We start from the raw sequence: 22,938 nt of genomic DNA, 5'->3' as shown, positions 1-22,938 counted from the left end.
TATTCAAAACACTTTACACTGCGTCTCATTCACCCATTCACACACACACACTCTTACACCAATGACAGCAGAGCTACCATGCAAGGTGCTAGACTGACATTGGGGGCAACTTGGGGTTCAGTGTCTTGCCCAAGCACACTTCGCATGTGGAGTCATGTGGGCTGGGAATCAAACCACCAACCCTGCGATTAGTGAACAATCCGCTCTACCACCTGAGCCACAGCCGCCCACTTAATTAAATTAAAGTCAAGCTACTCTTTTAAAAAAGGTGTTAGCTACATCACAACTTACTAACAACTGAATTTACTAACTTACTACATTGAAGCCATTTAACCTTGTCCGACCCCGTGTCCACATGTGTGGATGTTGTATTTTGGATTGACTGAATACTGTTCACAAGACTCTAGACTGTCATTTAAAGGGTTAACTTCTGCTGAGTCATGTGATACAACAACATGCCATTCATTTCCGTGAAGCGCTCCTACAGACGCAGCACCAACAAAAGTGCCTCTAGTAAAAAATCTCTTTAAATCTCTTCATGCGATTATCTAATATTAATTATCAATTTAAAAAACGTGATCTCAGTAATTTGGAGTGTGGCATGATTGTTGGTTCCAGACGGGTTGGTTTGAGTATTTCTGTAATAGATGATCTCGGAGGATTTTCTCACACAACAGTCTCTACAATTTACTCTGAATGGTGCCAAAAACAATAAACATGCAGTGGACGGAAATGTCTTGTTGATGAGAGATCAACAGAGAATGGTCAGACTGTTTGAACTGATAACATCTACAGTAACTCAGATAACTGCTCTGTACAATTGTGCTGAAGAATATCATATCTGAATGTTGTTCTCAGATGCGGGTTGGTGCCGTTTTGGCAGCATGAGGGGGACCTACACAATATTAGACAGGTGGTTTTAATTTTGTGACTGATTGGTGTATATTTACTGTTCATTATCACATTGAGAATAAATGTGTTCATCCAAAAGCCGACATTTTTTTGACACACATGGGACAATGATAATCAGTACATAGATTCACCAATTTATAATGGATCATTTTATTCAACATGGTTGACAGTGATTGGATGATGCTGGACATTACCTTGAATCAGAATTAATTAAGGCAATTTCTGATGTAATGTCTGTAACATCTCAAAAACATGAATAATCAACACTCCTGCAAACACAAATCATTTGATGAAGCAAATCTGACTTTCTATAGCTTGGTATTATTAAAAATTTCACAATGTAGTCTCTCTGTCCACATATGTGGACATAAATATTTAGGAAAACTATTTTCTCTTTAATTGTTTTTGCTTGTTTATTGGAATTACTGCCGTGGCAGTTGTAGAAGTAGTACTTAAATGATTAGGGGAAAATTATCTAAAATGCTTTGAAACCTGAATACTTTGACCTCTGAGACATCAGTATGGTATCCGATGTGTGATTGAGCAGCGCAGCAATATTAGATGATGTTTATCATATTACAATTAAATCATCTTGCCACGTCTTGCCGGACAGTGAAAGACGCATTAGTTTGGTCCCATTTTCCTTCTCTCCACCTCTGTGAGAAACATAGTTGAATGTCTAACCATACTTTCCTGACAACTCTTATGAGTGTGTAAGAGGAAAGTTCAGGTTCATTTCTAATTATCTTCAGGTCAGACTTAGTAATACAGGGCTGATGAACTGATGTCTCTTCTGTATCCTGTAGCGCAGTTATATAGCTTGATATTATTTACAATTTCACAACTTAGTCCCACTGTCCACATATGTGGACATACATTTTTAGGAAAATTATTTGCTCTAGAATTTTTTTTTCTTTCTTTCTTTTTGCTTGTTTATTAGGTGCTATTAGTTACAAATCTAAAAGTGAAATGGAAAGCAGTCATGCAGGGGTCTCAGGAGGTTAAAGAAGAAAATATGCAAGGTATAATCAACGGCGTACATTAAACAATTTTAATACACAAATTGAAGGCGAAGAACCACCCGACACCATGGTCACTTGCCAGTAGTGTTGGCCGATATGGCCAAAAAAATTACAATATACATTTCATACCATTAATAAGGGTAGAAATACATTCCACATATTTGTTAGATCTCAAGAATAAATTAAACAGAACCTGTTTGCGTACAAGTAAACTCCAGAGGGTAAGCTATCTTTAAGGTACACTTAGTTTAAGATTTGATCTGACAGAAGGTGTGTGTGACCTCTTATTAATGACATTTATCAAATTTCATTCTCTTCAGCTGATGTTTGACACCACTGAATGGCTTTCTTGTGATGTTTCACTGTCAAGCTCAGTAGGTGGTGGTAATGCACTATAAACTGAATTGCTAACCGCCAATAAACATCAGAAGAAGAAACACTTTCTTGCCTGTGACAGCGCTATAGATCAGGAATAAACTTTTAACTAAATAGTACATAAACTGCAATGGTGATGTCGGAGTTATTGTTGTGTTAGTCAATAGCTTTATTGCATTGTCAGTGCTGTCTTTTTCAGTACACAGCAATATCATATTAGCCAGATAGCTACAGAGCCTCATTGCCGGTGTCATGATAAATTGAGTCCGCCTGGTAAATCGTATCCCCATGGGGCTTAATGTTTGTAATGCCTAAGCATGTTATCATGATAGCATGTCATTTGAAGTCTATGCTAACTGAAAAACACAAACAACGACACATCTTTAATTTCACAATCTGTAACTTCAGTTGTAAACTCTTATGTGTAACTCATTGTTTAAAAGTCATTAAATGTTGTATTTACAAAGTTATATCGATATACACGATTGTTATGGATCATGGGGTGTGCATGCGCACGTGAATAATTTTACTTGCATTTTCAGCAGATTCGTTCAATGTGAATTTCCAAGAAGCAAAGAAAAGACGTTTTACACATCGTACAATTTATTTGGTATCAATATTAACCGGCTTTGTATGATCAATGTCTGTTCCAATGAATTTGACACAGTTTAAGAGCGATTTTAACATGGTAACATGGTTGCCCATGTTTACGTGGGACATTCGTTTGAATGGGAACTGGCAATTACACTTGTATTGAGTATTGAGAGGGGAGGGAAAGATGGTGGACCTGGTGCAACCCAGGCTTTGTGCTCTGTCAGCTTGTCACAGTTTTTACTAGTGCTTTGCTATCCAATTGCCATTATTTGGTCCTTTGGAAATTATTTTACATCCTCCAGTGTTTAAACTGTAAAACACTGGAAAAGTAGTGCACCATGATGATGAAAAAGAATCATGTTTTATCCCGCTGCAGTGAGGTAACTGACTGCCATGATTATGTTGCGAAGATGGAAGATTTCACTGAGAAAGCTAAAAGAAAAGACCCTTTCTAGCAACTAATTGGAAGGACACAGGGACAGAAGGTAGAGAAGGTATAAATGCTATCTTGGAAGCAATAAAGCTGCTAACTGACAAGGTGGATACACTGTGCACCCAGCTACAGCAGAACATGCTAACTAGCATAGCTAAGGCAGTCGAGTTCAATGTGACATAGATCAAAGACTGCAAAACTCAGCTACAAACCTCTGATCGAGAAGTGTCAGCTTTAAAGAACGATAATGCAGAGCTAATGGAATGTGTCCTAGAACTTGAATGGTACAAGTGCTGTAGGAATCTCAGGATCCATGGGATAAAGGAAAAAGAAGGTGAAGATATACATGAGGTGGTTGCTAATTTGCAGGTGAAAATTCCCCATCATGGTCCCCAAACTTCAACCACATTGTGGACTCGGTTCACTGAAGAAAACAAAATGAGGCATGTCATCGTCAAGTTCACTTAGAGATTACACTGAGATGAGTTGTGGAAGATGACCAAGGATGTCACGATCAGCATACACCACTGTTTTCAGAAAAGACTGTTTTGACTGTTCACCAATGTTTTCTACTAACTCCATCATAAAGTTTGCAGACGACACTACTGTGGTGGGACTCATAACGGGAGGGGATGAGTCAGCCTACAGACAGGAAGTGCAGAATCTGTCTGAGTGGTGCTCTGCCAATAACCTAATCCTAAACACTGCAAAAACAAAGGAACTTATAATGGACTTTAGGAAATGTAACACACACCACCAACCCCTTTTCATTAATGGCGAGAGTGTGGAGAGAGTTCACTCATTTAAATTTCTGGGCATCCATATTACAGATCGTTTCTCATGGACAATCAACACCACAACAGTTGTAAAAAAAGCACAGCAGCACCTCCACTTCTTGAGGATACTCAAGAAAAACAGCATGAATCTAAGGCTGCTGGTGTCCTTTTATAAATCCACCATTGAGAGCATTCTTTCATATTGCATCTCTGTGTGGTTTGCTGCGTGTTCTGCTGCCGACAAAAAGGCTATACAGAGAATCATCAAGACTGCAGAAAACATCATAGGATGCCCTTTACCATCTTTGTCAGACATTGCACTTAGTCGCACTCTCTCAAGAGCCAAAAATATCATCAAGGACAATACTCATCCAGGTCACTTTTTGTTTCAACTGTTGCCTGCTGGTAGGCGTTATAGGTCTATACAATCCAGCACCACCAGATTCAAAAATAGCTTTTTTCCAAATGCAATAGTTTCTATTAATAAATAGTCAGACAAATCCAGTCACCCTTTGCACTGTGATTACCGTTTTAATTCATTTTATACTGATTTTATACTGGTTTTTTTATGTACTGTAAGGATTATTAAAATGTATTTATTGTATACACCAGTGGAGAGTGCTCCCAATTTCGTTGTATTGTAAAGTACAATGACAATAAAGGCATTCAATCAATTCAGTTCAATTCAAAAGAGGTAATATCCAGCCTTAACATTAGTTTCATTTTCTTTCAATCACTGAACCAACACATAAGGCATCATTGTTTGTCCTACAGTGTGATCTAGTCAGCTTGTTTAAGTGAAAGAGGATTGGACGATTTTTTCATTAAGTCCTGTTAATCTCTTTAAAAGTGGATCATTGATGTGAATGAAACTGAAAGTGAATCACTGAAAGTGAAGTTGCTCTGCCAGAGACATGAGTCAGTCCAGCTGATGAGTCAACTGGGTCCATTTCAAACTCATCCTCGATGTTGGTCCAATGTAAACTGATGTTTTAACGCAGTTTGTCTCTTGAGTCTGTTGTATCCTATGCAGACATCCCAAGTCTTCCGGAAGTTCCGGGAGTCTCCCGCGTATTGATAGCGGCTCCCTGATGCCCGCAAATTAGTTAAAATCTCCCGGAATCAAGAGCGAGCGAGCAAGAGCGGTTAGACTGTGCTCCAAACCGTGTAGCGCGCACGGCAGAGAGGGAGAGAGCGAGAGACCTTGCGTGTGTGTGTGTGCGTGTGTGCATCAAGAAGTGACAGAGAGCATCCTGATTGGCCTGTTTCGGTAAGTCAACCAATCAATTGTCAGTGTGGGCGGGCTTTTATTGGGGGGGGTCCGGGATACCTCCCTGAAATGACTTTTTGCAGGTTGGGATGCCTGCCTATGACTCAACATGCTCAGAAGCCTTTCATAAATCAAGGAAGAGGTTACCAGGAATTGTTGTGTGTCTAAATCCAAGCCTGCTTCCTTTGAATCCTCTGGAGAACAGTAAAGTGTTGAGCTTTGCACTTACTTTAATACTACTTTGTATTGCTAAGGCTAATTATATTGTTAATATTTGATGTATCTTTTTATGCATTTTCACACGTTTTGTATAATTTGTATATTTTTGGCCCTCAAAGATGTGGAAGTGATTCACAATTGATGAGGTATAATTAGAATCTTTGCATGCTCTCGTCACAATTATTATACGATAAAGCATTTCTCGTAGCTGCTTTGCTCCAAATACATCCAGAAGGCTGATAGCATTCTGTTGCAATGCATCCTTTGCAGACAAACACATGTGTCGTATTGATCAGAACCCTCAGAAGCTCTCAGTGTGTAAGGGGAACCCTTTGAAGGGAACAGGGCATGGGCATGATCACTTCTGAGTGTAATGTACCTTGACTTTATGCTATAGGACACATCCACGTGCACCTGTATCTTCAGCCCCTCATTCATTCATGTTTGTATTTGACTGTCTGGTAGTCTTTTTCTGGTTTGCTTGTTTCAGCTCTTCAGGTGGTATAATCAGCAGTAAATGTCATTGTCCTGTAGTTTTTGGGGACTTTTGGGGCTAATGCATTTTATTGTGATACAGAGAATTCAACACCTTCAACTCGTTTGCATGTTGATTTGTGTGTTGTCCAGTTAGTCCCTGCTCTGAACTGCACAACTACTGAATTTGAATGGTCACATAGTCTGTGCAACCCCTAGTCCCTGCTGGTAGATGCCAGAACTACACCATTATGGGAACCAAAAACATTTTACATTGATGACAATTCAAAAGTAAATGTTTTATTAATGCTGTCATTTTTGGATGGCTCTTAAAGTGTGAAAATAACTTATATTTTCCCTTGACTGTTGCCTTTGATGCCACTGCTCAAGACATTTGCGTGAGAATGACCTTCTTGACAAAAAAACAAAGCCACTTTCATAATGAGACACCAGACAGGAGGTCGAATGCTTAGTCTACCAAAATTGGTGTATACTTTTCGAATATCTTTTACCCCTAGTGGCCGAAAATTAAGCGACATTCGTGCCCATACGCAACAATGCTGTGAGCATAACTGTTGGTTTCACTTACTTCATTGAATGGATGCAATATTAAAGGCACATCTGGTGTAAAATGCACTCGATTCTTGTTAACATCTGAGTAGTAATTACATTAATGTAGTCCTAAGCCTCTCTCAAACCCTAACAATAGCTGTACTGAGACCAAAACAGCCTTATTTCCGCTACTTCTGTGCAAATGTCTCTCTGTAGCTGGAGATCAAAAGGTATGTGATATCAAAGGCACAGCATGAGGACATGAACATTGGCAGCACGATAGACCTTCGGATTCGGCACATTGGGTCTGAATTTATGTGGAAAAACTATCCATTTATGTGGAAATATCACGTGATTTCTTGTGTGATCATGTTGTAGACACTGCCCTACTTGCCATGCTATCTGGAAGCAGATGTATTTACAGTTTAGGAGAAGGGGACATTGTCATTCAAACATTTACTTACGCCCCTGAGGAAACAACCAATATTTCATTAAAACATTTCCAGGAAGAGAAAGGTTGTAACAGAAGTTTATTTTGTCACTTGTACACTTGCATGTAGATGTTAGCCTCAAAGCCAACAAAACCACAAAACTCGTTTTTATAAGATCCCAACCAAGCAGGTGCACTAAAGAAATGATGGTTGGTACAAATAATGTATATTCTCTTACATACAAAGATACATATAATTTGGAAGCTAAATTTGGCAGTGTCAGATTTGCTGTGGATGTGGGCTACTGGCTTTAGAACGTGATTGCAGGTTGTCAGATATATTCAGAGGTTGTGGGAGTGAATGAAGATGTAGAACAGTAGTATGTTATCATTAGATAAGCCGTGGACAAGACCGCCTGGAATGCACAGCAGGTGAACTCCTCGTACTCGCTCCACTGTGCTCTTGTTTTATCTGAATGTGTCATCCTCTGAGCAGACCTTTGTCAATAATGTGGGGCATTGCTAGGTGGCCCAAGTCAAAAGATCACACATTATTTGATGTATGCAATTTATGTTCGGAGCAGGAAGTTGGGGTTAGGAGTTTGTTTAAAGCATTAGTAATAGTGATCCTTGCCTTTCCAAACAACACTAACTTTTATTCATGTTGCCAAACGTTCTTCCAGCTCATTTGAAGTTCTCCTCTTGATAAGAATACATCACTGGAAATATCCTCAGGCTCCAGGCTGACAGCAGTGCATACCAGAACACATCAGCACTCACACAAACCTTCTACAGGGCTCCAGACTGTGACTTTAATGGTCACAAATGCGACCGCAACAACAAACACAGATTTGCGAACAAATCACTCTTAAACCAGGTCTTTTTAATGAATCAATCGAAAAGAATTCAGAATTCAGGAGCTCAGGATAGCAGTTAGAATAAGAGCCAATTTCTCAGCAAATCTGACAGTGTGTCATTGTGGTTGCATTGCATCATACTAGTTTTCAGCATCTCTAGTCATAAGCGCTGTGTTTGTAAGATGCTGTGTCAAGAATGTAAAAGAATATAAAATTGCCGTTATATTCAAGTTAAACGTAGTGGGAAACTTTTAAAAATGCACATCATGATCCCTGTACTATGTTGTGTGCGGTTCATCTGTCATAAGAGCACGTCATCTGTGGAAGAATGAGTCTGCGTTTGTTGGCGTGATCAGGACCGGCCCATGACATAGGCAGTTGCCTAGGGCGCAAAATGACAGAGGCATTGCACGAGATTTTGTTTTTTGGTCGGAAGTGCGCCCTCTCGTGACGAGGGGGGTTAGAGTTTGATGGGCGCCAATCTAAAAACACTCATTTGAATCCTAAATGTTTCAGTTTTGTAATATTTTTTGTTAGTTTCAAGCCCTAACCATCTGTCAGACTAGAAATGGGATGCACAATATGGAGGAGAAATGCAATATGTGAAAAGATGTTGGATAATGTGATATGCAAGTGTGTGGAACATCGGAACCCCCACCGTCTAAATATATGGACGTTTATGGAAAAAAAAGGACTGTCCATTCCAGAGATCACAAAAATAGTTGTCTTTTGCTCCAAATTATATGAAGATTGCATATAATATGTAAGGGATATCCCACTGCTAGGTGTGCATTAAACAATTTTAAATGCACGACGTGGAGTCAAAGAACAACCCAACGTGAAGCCTCCGGAAAGTGCATTTAACATTGTTTACGCACACCTAGCCATGGATTATCCCACTTATAGCATGGTCACTTGCTAGCTTTGATTAGTTACAGCTGTCATTATTAATGCAGTGCCAAGATTGACTGGAACAATAAAAAATAACAGTTAATCTTATCTAAGCTCTAGAGCACAGAGAAAAAGTAGTGCGACCACACACTTGGTCAAAGTTGTGAATTTAAATGCAGAAATAATAAAATCTGCAGAATGTAGAGGGATTTTCACATTAATGTGGAAAGAACATTAATGATGTGTTAATTCATTTTTATTCAGTGCCATTTTCACATTAATGTGGAAAGAACGAGTGACAGTAAAAGTAGCACTTAGTTTACATGAGGGGAAAACCATCCAAAACACTCTGGAACCTGCAGATTTTGACCTCTGAGACATCGGTATGAATCAAACATGGCTGCACCATTGATTGAAGTAAGAATGAAATTCCAATTTGTTGTTGCACAGTAAAGACTCAGAGATGTGTGAGTGCAGGGGACCCTTATGCTAAGAAATTCAAATATCAAGATTGTAAAAGATTGATTAACGCACATATAGCTGTGAATAAATGAACTTCACTTTAGTTAGTAATTTAATGACATTAGATAAAGAATTTTGCTGGTACTAAATCAGTACTGCAATAAGATTACATTTATTTGAATGAATTAATAAATAGATCAATGAATATAATTATATTATAGATATTATTATATTATAATTTATTATTAAGTAATTAATAAAATTATAATCTGTATGAATAATTGTAAATCACATTACTTTAGGCAGTTGTTTCTTTATTTTACTTAAATATAAACATGTATAGTGACAGAAAAAACAACTCAAGATCTTTTTCACATAGTAAAGAAGTCCAGTAGATTCACATCATTGACTCTTGACGAAAATACTTTCTGTGCTCCCACATGTAATCCATTTAGATCGACTCTTCTCAGTAGTTTCAATGCAAACCGGTGCGAAGCGCCGGAGCGCTGAAAAGGGGCGGGGCTGAATACGGTGAATACTCATCATTCAAAAGTAGGGATTCATCTGATCGGCTCCAATACAAAGGCTTTTAGACGGATCGGGTATCAGTCCGACGAGCCCGATCCAGATCCGATACTGTGTGTTAGTCATGTTCGTTACTATCAAGCTCCACAAATGACATAAAAGAACCATAAAAACACAATTAAAATAGTTCATATGATTCGTGCATTTTATTCAAAGCCACTCGAAGACATTCGATAACTCTGTGAATCACAAAAGACTGTTTAATAAGTAAATACAGTGGGTACGGAAAGTATTCAGACCCCCTTAAATTTTTTGTTAGCCACTCTTTGTTATATTGCAGCCATTTGCTAAAATCATTTAAGTTCATTTTTTTCCTCATTATTGTACACACAGCACCCCATATTGACAGAAAAACACAGAATTGTTGACATTTTTGCACATTTATTAAAAAAGAAAAACTGAAATATCACATGGTCCTAAGTATTCAGACCCTTTGCTGTGACACTCATATATTTAACTCAGGTGCTGTCCATTTCTTCTGATCATCCTTGAGATGGTTCTACACCTTCAATTGAGTCCAGCTGTGTTTGATTATACTGATTGAACTTGATTAGGAAAGCCACACACCTGTCTATATAAGACCTTAAAGCTCACAGTGCATGTCAGTGCAAATGAGAATCATGAGGTCAAAGGAACTGCCTGAAGAGCTCAGAGACAGAATTGTGGCAAGGCAAAGATCTGGCCAAGGTTACAAAAAAATGTCTGCTGCCCTTAAGGTTCATAAGAGCACAGTGGCCTCCATAATCCTTAAATGGAAGACGTTTGGGACGACCAGAACCCTTCCTAGAGCTGGCCGTCCGGCCAAACTGAGCTATCGGGGGAGAAGAGCCTTGGTGAGAGAGGTAAAGAAGAACCCAAAGATCACTGTGGCTGAGCTCCAGAGATGCAGTCGGGAGATGGGAGAAAGTTGTAGTAAGTCAACCATCACTGCAGCCATCCACCAGTCGGGGCTTTATGGCAGAGTGGCCCGACGGAAGCCTCTCCTCAGTGCAAGACACATGAAAGCCCGCATGGAGTTTGCTAAAAAACACCTGAAGGACTCCAAGATGGTGATTGTGGCTGCGGGGGCGTGGTCAAGCGCCCATCCGGGAGAGAAAAGCGGTAAGGGCGCTTACACCTGAGCTAAATTATGTCTAACACCTGTGTCTAATTTCAGTAAGCATGGGGAGAGCGGCATAAAAGAGCAGCAGCGACAGAGCCTCGGGGAGAGAGAGAATGACAAGGGAACCCAGTGTGTGGAGTTTTGCTCGAAGATCAAGAAAGTATTGAATTTAATTTTTACTAGTCGAAGGTCCTTCCTCCCATGCTTCGCGGATGACGTCAAGCACCCCGCGCGGGCGCCGCCCATACAGCAGCTCAAACGGGGAAAATCCCGTAGAGGCTTGCGGGACCTCGCGTACTGCAAATAACAGGGGGTCGAGCCATCTATCCCAATTCCTAGCGTCTTCGTGCACGAACTTACAAATCATATTTTTGAGAATTTTATTAAATCGTTCCACTAGCCCATCCGTCTGCGGATGGTAAACGCTAGTGCGAATCGATTTAATGCCCAACAGTCCGTAAAGCTCGCGAAGTGTACGTGACATAAACGTCGTGCCCTGATCGGTGAGGATTTCTTTCGGAATCCCCACCCGGGAGATTATTTTGAAGAGTGCCCCTGCAACACTACGTGCTGAGATGTTGCTCAGGGGCACTACTTCCGGATATCGCGTTGCATAATCCACCAGGACTAATACAAAGCGATGTCCGCGTGCTGTCCGTTCTAATGGCCCGATGAGGTCCATTCCAATTCTCTCAAAGGGGACCTCGATCAGTGAAAGGGGGCGCAATGGCGCTTTTGGGGTGGCCGGCGGATTTACCAGCTGACATTCGCGGCACGCCACACACCACCTGCGGACGTCGCCGCCAATGCCCGGCCAATAGAAATGGGCTATTAGACGGAGCAGTGTTTTCCTTTCCCCTAGGTGACCTGCCATGGGATTATAATGAGCCGCCTGGAAAACCATTTCCCGGCGGCTCCGTGGAATCAACAATTGTGACACATTCTCTTTTGTTTGAGTGTCCTGCGTCACTCTATATAACCAGTCATTTATAATGGAAAAATAAGGGTATGAAATGGCGATGCCCGGCCAGAGTTTTTTACCATCAATTACTCTCACTTGGTCAAAGGCGTGCTTGAGGGTTACGTCCCGCGACTGCTCGCCCCTTCACTCGTCATTCTGACTGGAAGCCGTCGAGGACGGCCCGGCTCAGCCTCCCCTGCCAACGCATCGCACATCGCACACCTCCCTATTTTAGTGCAGGACCCATCCGCACAAATTCCCCTTAATATTTTCTTAAAGCCCGGCCAATCAGTCCCCATAATCAGCGGATGAGTGAGGCGGGAACTAACCGCAGCCTCCAAGCTATGTTTTTCCCCCCAGAATTTTATCAGCAAGGTCACCATAGGATACTTGTGAACATCCCCATGCACACACCTCACCCTCACCAGCTTAGCTGTGCCCAAAGCCCCAGGTTGAACCAAGCGTTGGTGGATGGTGGTCTGATTACACCCTGTATCCAGCAATGCTTGGTAAGTACCCCCCTTGATCCTTACCGGAAACCGATACGCTCCAGCCTGATCGGGGAAGGTCTGCTGGATATCGGGGACCCGCACCACCGTCCCCACCTCCATCAGCGGACACTGATCCCGGAAGTGGCCCGGGTCTCCGCATCTCCAGCAGGCCGGCCCAGGCGCTACGTCTGTACCTGCGGCGGCGGGCGCCCCCACCTGAGGGGGAGAGCGGCTGAAGGTTGGGAAAGGGGAGTGTGTTGCTTTCCACGGCCGGGAAGCTGGTCTCGGGGGGCCTCCCCGCCTACGTGGGGCAGGAACGGGACCTGGAGAGAAAACAGAACGGGGTGGCAGAAAGGAATGGGAGGGAACAGGGGAACATACAGGGGAAGGGGGAAGAGAGGGAGAGAGAGAGAGCTCCTCCGCCCTCGGGATCGCCGCCATGTGGTCCTCCGCAAGCCGGACGGCTGCCTCCAGCGACGCCGGGCGGTGGCACTGGACCCACTCTGCTGTTCTCCTAGGCAAGCATTGGCCGAACTGCTCCAGAACCACCTGATTCCCTCGACGTCGCGGTCCCCCACTAGCAGCCACCTCCGGCAGGCGTCCCGGAGCCGTTGAGCGAAGGCAAACGGGCGGTCGGAAGTCTCTAGCCTAATGCTTCGGAAGAGCTGGCGATTCTCCTCCGGGCTCCGACCAACCCGTTGCAGGATGGCTCTCTTCAGATCCGCATAGGCCAGGAGGTTCGCCGCCGGCAGTTGTTGCGCCGAGAGCTGGGCTTCCCCGGACAGAAGAGGAATGAGGCGAGCTGCCCATTGATCGTGCGGCCAGCCCCAGATCTCGGCGGTCCGCTCGAAGAGGTCCAGGAACGCTTCCAGAACGCCTCCCCCATCTTTTGTAACACGGGTGGGGGCAACAAGGCACGGGGATCTGGGGTCGTGGCTGCAGCCGGGGCGGCCTCCTGGCTCAGAAGACTCTGGATCGCATGTTGGTCCTCTGCTTGAGCCCGCATGATCTCAAAGAATCGGTGATCCTGGTCCTGCCGGAGCTCAAGCAGGGATTGTTGGTGGCTCTGATGTAATGCAGCGAGGGACTGGAGGACCCCTGCCAACTGGGAGGACTCTACGGGGCGATCACCTTCCATCGTCTCGGGAACCAACAGAGCGGAAAAAAACCAACAAAACAAAACAAAAAATATATATATATATTTCGTCCCGGGTTTCGGTACCAGTGTGGAACGCTCTCGCTCTGAGGGAGGGAAAACACTGGAAAACTTCTTCAGGTAACAGGGTTTTTATTATTTTTATTGGGTACACAATGCTGTCTTTCGTGGGAACACTGGGTTCCCTTGTCATTCTCTCTCTCCCCGAGGCTCTGTCGCTGCTGCTCTTTTATGCCGCTCTCCCCATGCTTACTGAAATTAGACACAGGTGTTAGACATAATTTAGCTCAGGTGTAAGCGCCCTCACCGCTTTTCTCTCCCGGACGGGCGCTTGACCACGCCCCCGCTGCCACAGTGATAAGTAAAATTCTCTGGTCTGATGAGACCAAGATAGAACTTTTTGGCCTTAATTCTAAGCGGTATGTGTGGAGAAAACCAGGCACTGCTCATCACCTGTCCAATACAGTCTCAACAGTGAAGCATGGTGGTGTGGGGGTGTTTTTCAGCTGCAGGGACAGGACGACTGGTTGCAATTGAGGGAAAGATGAATGCGGCCAAGTACAGGGATATCCTGGACGAAAACCTTCTCCAGAGTGCTCTGGCCCTCAGACTGGGCCGAAGGTTCACCTACCAACAAGACAATGACCCTAAGCACACCGCTAAAATAACGAAGGAGTGGCTTCACAACAACTCCGTGACTGTTCTTGAATGGCCCAGCCAGAGCCCTGACTTAAACCCAATTGAGCATCTCTGGAGAGACCTGAAAATGGCTGTCCACCAACGTTTACCATCCAACCTGACAGAACTGGAGAGGATCTGCAAGGAGGAATGGCAGAGGATACCCAAATCCAGATGTGAAAAACTTGTTGCATCTTTCCCAAAAAGACTCATGGCTGTATTAGATCAAAAGGGTGCTTCTACTAAATACTGAACAAAGGGTCTGAATACTTAGGACCATGTGATATTTCAGTTTTTCTTTTTTAATAAATGTGCAAAAATGTCAACAATTCTGTGTTTTTCTGTCAATATGGGGTGCTGTGTGTACAATAATGAGGACAAAAAATGAACTTAAATGATTTTAGCAAATGGCTGCAATATAACAAAGAGTGAAAAATTTAAGGGGGTCTGAATACTTTCCGTACCCACTGTATATTTACTGCACGCACAGCTCTAGCTCGTCATTGAATGATGATGCTCTGTTTACACACACACACACACACACACACACACTAGTGGCTATTTTTAGCCTTCACGCAATATTTGAGACATCTCAGAAGTAGATGTTCAATAGTTCGGTTCACTTCTAATATACATTTAGAACGGCACCGGATGTGCACTTTACCAGAATTTCAATAAGAAGCGAATTAAACTACTGTGAACTTTCCTACAAACAGACACATACAGGACTTCCTGTAGAGTTCAGAATGTCAAAACAAAAGCGTGAGGGTTTAAAAGTTATAGGTGCATGATTGAGATATATTATTATTATTATTATTTGTTTACAAGTTAAATGGGCTCCAAAATTAACTGTGAATGAAAAGTGAGCTGATATCTTACAACTAAATGAACAAAAAGAGATCTGAATCCTCTAAAGTCCAGATACAAGTTGAAAAAATTCAATAATAAAAACGGTTTCTTTTCTACTGATGACTTATACTGGAATTACTGTTCATTTAGCTGCTGCATTATTCAGTATACTATTTAATAATAAAGCGTTTCTTAATAATCTATACATTTATATTGAAATAATGTGTAGTTAGAGGTTTGTGTTTCTTTACATATTACAGAGTACTCCCAATTAGTTCCACACAATAATGTAAAGATGTTCAAACTGATTATACAAAAAAACATCGACACTGCTATCGGATCGGGATCGGTATCAGCCAATACTGAGATTTCTGATATCAGAATTGGGTTGGAAGAGACAATGTGGTATCGGTGCATCCCTATTCAAAAGTGTGCCCCTTTGATTTGCCTCGGGGCAATACTCATAACTTTCCCATGTCTGGCCTGGGGTGCCAAAAGCTTCCCAGAGCTTGAGACAACATGTCTGTTCTGACTGGAATCTCCCAAGGCACTTTCTCCAGGAGAGAGATCAGAGTCGAAAAACATTCTTGAGATGGCCAAAACAGCGCATGATCCCCTCCGCTGCAAGCAGTTAGCTTCAAATGGGGAGGAGAGAGAGAGAAAGGCTGAGGCCGCTCAACCATTCCCTAATTCATGTGCAATCTCCCAGAATAACACAGGAAAAGACAATAGGGACAAAGTGGCTTCCTTACTTACAAACGATGAATTCTCGCATACAGCATTTTTAATAGTGATGGCTCAAGAAGATCATGGTAACTCTTTCACACACTTGATCGTCAGAAAATAGCCACCGAGCTAGGCCTCAAAGCATGTCTGATGAGACTCGCACTATCGCGCCAGTGGAGGGCTACACACACAAGGAAGAATCTGATGTCCGTTTGTACTACAATCTACTAAAATCCCAAAGCTGAAATCCCAAACTGCCTCCGCACATGGAGCTCTAATCTGTTGGCCGTGGAACTGCAACAACTGGGGATAATGCCTCATGGTGAGAAATTGCGAGCCTCATACAAGGTCCGTATCGAAATTTGTTTGGGGAAAAAAGCACATTAAAATTGCTCTGAAATGATGCTGTATAAAACAACGTGAGTCGCTTTCCATCCTCTGTTGCCACTCAAAAGAGAGAATAATAACGATCCTCGCTTCAACATGAGTCGCTGGTACAACACGGGCCAGATGAGATCCTGCACTGAAGAACAGATAATCTGACTCGATGGCACAAAACGAGCGCCTTTAATGGACTCCATGACATATCTCCCTAGGGGCGTCGCTTAAGCGCCATCAGCCAATAAATTGTCTTTATTTCACATATGGGATTTAAAATAATTTTAAATAAGTTAGATCTTAGCTTTCTGACAGAAGTCTTCTTTGCATCTGTAGAAACATTTGTCTGCTGTAATACAGATGATATGTACGGTGGCCAATTGTAATGCGACACATGACTGAACCCTTTAAGCTCTTTTTTTTAAGATTTCCTGTTTCAGTGGCATCCCCCCTAACTTTTCAAATGTTTTAATTATGTGGATTATGATACAGTCTAAGACACTCTGAAAAATCACAAAAACAGAATCTGCTGTCACAAAAACATTTGAGCCAAAAATTTACTTTTTTTATTTTTCTGATTTGACATGATACATCTCTGGGTGTAAATAAGGTGGCTCTGAAAAACTGCTTATGTTTTGTTCCCAATCATGTCAACTGTATCTGAGAAAGATTTTGTGTTGATACAACAAATCAATCAAAAGTTTCAGCATTACAAATATAATTGATCATAGTGTCCAAAAACATCTCCAAACAAATAAAAGATAATAATTGTACATAAGAACTAATTACACATGCAAACACAACAATGACTAAAGGTTTGCATAGCATGCACACATGATTTTAGTCATGAGATTTCACAGAATGAGTTTCATTCTGTGTCATTTGAGTCATTATTGAGTCTGTGTCATGTATTTGGCGCCATCTCCTGGTGGTCATATGTAACATTGTGCTTCATGTGGATTATCTAATGATCTATACATCTGATTATCTTGTGTGTGGACTCGTTTGAAAGATAACCACCTCCTCTAAATAATGATATGTGATATTTTATGTAAGTTATAAGCAGAAATTGCGGCATATAAGAAATATAAATGCCAAAGACATATACTTAGCTGTTACTTGCTATATGAGTAAAACAAATATGCTGGTTGTATTTTACTCTTTGAGAGATTTCCAACAACATGTGACACATGACTATTTGATGAGTTTGATGTTTTTACTGACTGTAATAATATTACAGTGCAACTGTTTTTAATAAAAGATCAAAACAGAACATGTTTGATTTGTCTGCAAGTTTTAAAGCACTTGTTCAGTTTTGGTCATAATATCTACATGCATTGGAAAGTAGAGCTGCTAAGCTTTCAAACGACACCTATTGTGTGTTGGTCAAGACTAGAGTTATTAATATTGACAATTTTTGTTTCTTCTCATGTGCCCAAGCTTAAAGGGTTAATCAACATGGAGGCCTGCCATCCCAATTTATGAGCAGCCCACATGGAATTCTCCCGGTCTTCCCGATTAGACATTCTGGCTCTGATCGCTTGTATCTATTAATATTGAAGAATGAAAAACACTTAATGGGATACACTTGTTTTTTCACAAAACTGTACAGATGTCTTGATCTTTGAAGTGCAACTAGGATTAAAGAATGGATTTTGGACCGAGCCAATGGGCGCCATTGCCGGGGGGCCTCTGATTACAAGAGATGTTTGTGCCCAGGGGCCTCCTGGGATTGAAATGTGTTCCTGCTTTCATTCAACAAACATACTTTTGGTAGACAAAACCATGGCGAGAAATTTAAAATGCATTTCGTGAAAAGTGTTGCACATGTATGTGACCTGTAGCTTCTTTGTCTATTTTGAACTGCAGATGAAACTGCCAGTGCTGTTGTTGGGCCGGTCAGCTGATCTGAGACCAGGCGAGTTTGTGGTGGCCATCGGCAGTCCGTTCTCTCTGCAGAACACCGTGACCACAGGCATCGTCAGCACCACCCAGCGAGGGGGCAAAGAACTGGGCCTGCGTAACTCTGACATGGACTACATCCAGACTGATGCAATCATCAATGTAAGCACAAACTTTACTAAACCACTTCATCATACTGCTCATTTCATTTGCTAAAGCAAACAACATTATTACTGTTGCTCATACTTAGGAGTAACTTCACAAACCTCTAACAATAAGTATTAAACTTCATGCCGTAACTCATTCTTTACTATTTGTGGTTGTGACATGAATGATACCTCAAATTATATCTTGTTGAGGAGACGTGTGCTGTTACTTACTTTAAGAGATCAGACGTACCATTTTCAGCTTTTAGATGATAAAACAGGTGAAAAAATCCAAAAGACTGACATAGAAGGGCAGAATACCATAGAGATTTGAAGGTGAGCTCTTTTGACCAGAAACCACTCAGAACACACTGGCAACCAGATAGCAACATGCTAAAATATACTCAGAATACCTTAGCAACACAGCAATGCCCTGGCAACCACCCAAACACGCTAGCATCGTGGCATTGAGTTTTGCTTATTTAAATACAAATTATCACCTAAACTTACGGCTAGAATATATTTACAGTATACCATCAGGCATCATCAGGCCATGATTAATGTGGCATGTACCAAGTTTGTGCTAATACACTAAAGCGATGTAAAATATAGCTTCACGACCTCGCCGTTGAATTTGTTGACGTGTTGTATGCGAACAGTTGGGTCTATCAAAAAGCTTGTAATTACTTTTTCTCTTGATGATACATGCCAAAGTTTGTGCGAATTGGAAATACGGCCTAGAAGAGTTCCAAAAAGTAGGTTTAAGAAGTGATCGTGATAGGTATTCCAGAGAGTGGACTTCTTTTATTATTTAATCACACACATAACCCAAAATTCTTTCTGTGTTTCAGTATGGTAATTCAGGAGGGCCCCTGGTGAACCTGGTAAGATCACTTTGTATATTTGTTTTCCTATGTTCATGTACTGAGAGGAAACAGAATACAACTCAAGTGTGTTATAATGATTATGACACACTCATATGGTCTTCATGAGTCTTGTGAGTGTGGAAACGTTGAGTCAGCCGGGACTGTAAACACATGCGTATTCATTATGATCAGGGTCCACATCTGTGCATGCAGTTGTGAGTGTGTTTGTGTGAGATCACATGTGTGCCTGTTGTTGTTGTTGTTGTAGGACGGTGAAGTGATCGGAATCAACACGCTGAAGGTGACAGCAGGGATTTCTTTTGCCATTCCTTCTGACAAGATCCGACAATTCCTGGCCGAGTCTCATGACAGACAAGCTAAAGGTCAGAAACAAGAGGATGCTAAAACTGTGCTGAGTCCAAACATTTACTATGAACTCTGTTGAATGTGATTCAGATGATTCATTTATAATATGATTCAGATTTATGGTACAGGGTTCGTACAAAGTGCTTGAAAATGGCTTTTTCAAATGTAAGTCTTGGAAGACCCTTGAAAATTGCCATTTTTACCAAGATGGCTAAAAAAAGTTCTTGAATTATAGAAAACTACATTGCTTAAATCATTTAATAAATGAAATGTATTTATTTATTTTTGGAAAAACACGAGAACAGACCACTACTGAAGCTGGCGGCGCGTAGACGGCGCTGTCACATAGCACCTGTTACTTTTGTCAGCACTGTTCAGAATGGGCCAATCACAATCAAGTGTTACTGGAGGATTTAAAAAATACATATTTTATAGATACTGCTGTTGCAGTAATTGTTTAACAATTGTGAATTCTTGCAATTATCAGTTTTAATTACAATTTACTCTCCAGAGTGAAAAATTGAGATGTAAAACATTTAAATGCAGATCAATGGAGGATTCAGTTTTGTGATTCGTCTAGCGCCCCCTTCTGTAAAGACAGCGTTGTGTCTCACAAAATAGGTTATTTCGGACAACATTTGGGTCAATATCAAAATATGTTGACAAACATGACATTTACTTTTTTAGTAATGAAAAAACTTTCAAATAGTCGGAAAAAAACTTTTTGAAGTAATTTAATAACCTAACCTTTAATGATATGAAATGACTCTGTTTTGCAATGTTTTAGAATATATATTTTAAATTGTTAATTGCCTGATTTTGTGTATTTTTTTGTAAATTTTAAACTTATTTTTAGTGCACGACATGACAAGTGTGCAAAAAAAGCAAAAAAATTATTATTAATAATATCTATAATTTAATAAGAATGTTCGTCCCTTTATTTCAAGTTATTGGTTTTATCAATGTTAAAAAAATGAAATACAAAATTTTAGAAAATAACTTTTAAGGTTTAAGTTCAGAGGCTGCTTAAATATGCATGTAGTGATTTTTCCCAGCATGTTAAAAAGTTATTCACATTTGAACTAATATTTTCACACAAAAATATTTGGTGTTGTACCCCATTGAGCCCTCATTAGTGTTAACTTGCTTTGTTTGGGAAACAAAATTTAATAATAAAAGAAAGAACAACAGCCAAGTTGTCCTTTATGAATAAAATGTATGTCAACATGTTACAAAATGTTTACCTCAGCGTTTATAGGCAAAAAATGAACTGAAAATTTCAATATTTTGTAAAATAAATCTGTTGTGTGACTTTATAAAACATGAAACACAGCACACGAGTCATATGCCAACCATTCACTGAATGGATCAAATATTTGTATTTAAAATTAACAAAAAGAATTTGTTTTAATGGCATCTCGAGCATAGTCCTTGAAAACAAATAAAAATGTGCTTGAAAAGTCCTCGAATTGAACTTTGTAGCATCTGTATGAACACTGATGGTATCACTAAATAAATCTTTTTTGTTTGTCTTTAGGAAAAACATCCACAAAAAAGAAGTACATTGGTGTGAGGATGATGACGCTAACCCCAACGTGAGTCACTAATACAGCACATACTCTCTCTGTTGAGGTGGGTTTGTGCATCACTCCTCCACTCCAGCTCGAGTCCAGTCCCGTATTCAAGGCCCTCATTTACACAATCTATTTAGCTTTCATTTCTATTTAATCTATTTACCTTTAATGTACATCAGGAGCTGGACAGCAGATTTGATGTTTTTAATACTTTTTCTAAAGAGAGGTAAACTTTTAAACTGTTAATACCATAATCAATATTTTAACTCTGTAATCCATTATTTTGTAGTGAGGGGTTACTCTCTACAAAATGTGTTTTATTCATTTTATTCACATAAATAAAGTCAAAATCTTGAATTTTGAGAATACAAAAAATAGACTATTATTAAGAATAACTCTTCAGTGCAATATTTACATATAAGAAAATGCAGGAGAGTTTCAGCTTCTTTGGTGTTTTAACTATTGATGATGCATTCCAGATTTTTCCAGATTTACATTTCTAAAGTCCAAAAACTAGAAATAGCTATAACTATACAATAAACTATATTTATTGATTATTTATTCATAATAATAGATTGTATTTGGACTTTAAAGATAATTTTGCATTATTGTTCTTGAATATTAATGAATAAAGGAACTTAAAGGATTTCTAGTTTCAACATGAATTCTACTTCAGTGATCTTTGAATAGAAAATTGGTGAAATTAAACAATTATCCAATAAAGCCACATTGAGAGCCCCATATCTGTGGGATTTAGCCATATGGGGACTTAAATATGAAAATACAAAATGGAATGTTTGTTTTGCACTAGAACCTGAAAGGATATTTTTGTTTTTGTACTTTCACCACTGGCATACAGTGTAACCAATGAAATCAACTGATTTGTGTACAAATTCAATCATATGTTTATTTGGCACTACTAAATGTTGTTCGCCTACTATTATTAAGAGTCACCTTATTTTGGATAATTACTCAGTAAACACCTCAGGTGTCATGACGGATGCAGACACAGAGGTGCAGTTTAATTTTGGTTATGTCCGAGTGAATGAGTTGTTTACTCTGTAAATAGTCTGTCTCTCTTGATTATTTTCACCACTGCTGCCTCCCTTGTCTCCTTGGAGACCACTCCCCAGGTTCTAACTATGAATGTGTCTCACAGACTTGCTAAGGAGCTGCAGGAAAGGCAGAGCGACTTCCCAGACGTCACCTCCGGCGCATATGTCATTGAAGTCATCCCAAAAACACCTGCTGAAGTGTAAGTAACCCTTCAAAGTCTGGACATGTAGACACTATTTACTGTGTTAGCGAGAACAAGTCAAGTCAATTGTATTTGTATAGCGCCTTTCACAACACACATTGTTTCAAAGCAGCTTTACAGAAGATCAGCATTAACAGACGATAAAACTGTAATGTCTATAAAGTCAATTAATCATCATTGTATAATTTAGATAAAATACGATTTTTAATAGTCTTTAAAAATAATTAAATGATAATTGTATTAATAACCCCAGTGAGCAAGCCGAAGGCGACTGTGGCAAGGAACACAAAACTCCATAAGATGTAGATTAATGGATAAAAATTATCTTGGGAGAAACCAGACTCACTGTGGGGGCCAGTTCCCCTCTGACTAACATCATGAATATAATGTAAATATTAATTATGTATAGTTCAAATCATGGTTTAAAATGATTAAACTAAGTAAGGGTTAAGGGTCATTGTTTAAACATCGATTGTGTTTATAATCGGATGAGGGGTGCACACAAAAACACACACATTGAGACTTGTTTCACGACCAACAAATAGAGCCGCATCCCCCCTTGATCAATACAACAGTTTCTATTATCTGAAATAACTTTTACCGCGCTATTCCTCCCCCTCTCTTTGCTCGAGC

The 22,938-nt window shown here is 40.4% G+C and overlaps 1 protein-coding gene across 1 annotated transcript in view; it reads left to right on the top strand.

Moving 5' to 3' along the window:
* The window catches only part of htra1b (HtrA serine peptidase 1b), a 102,196-nt gene that overhangs the window by 73,146 nt on the left and 6,112 nt on the right, over nucleotides 1-22,938 (top strand). The window contains exons 4-8 of the mRNA XM_052102785.1: nucleotides 18,063-18,257; nucleotides 19,093-19,125; nucleotides 19,376-19,490; nucleotides 21,011-21,068; nucleotides 22,207-22,302. Of these exons, the coding sequence (XP_051958745.1) occupies nucleotides 18,063-18,257; nucleotides 19,093-19,125; nucleotides 19,376-19,490; nucleotides 21,011-21,068; nucleotides 22,207-22,302 (497 nt within the window). The remainder of the gene's footprint in view (nucleotides 1-18,062; nucleotides 18,258-19,092; nucleotides 19,126-19,375; nucleotides 19,491-21,010; nucleotides 21,069-22,206; nucleotides 22,303-22,938) is intronic.

This window comes from Xyrauchen texanus, chromosome 33 (genome assembly GCF_025860055.1).
Source record: "Xyrauchen texanus isolate HMW12.3.18 chromosome 33, RBS_HiC_50CHRs, whole genome shotgun sequence".
Taxonomy (NCBI): Eukaryota; Metazoa; Chordata; class Actinopteri; order Cypriniformes; family Catostomidae; genus Xyrauchen; species Xyrauchen texanus.
The sequence above is the reverse complement of the archived record's forward strand: the minus strand, read 5'-3'. Positions and strand labels throughout refer to the sequence as shown.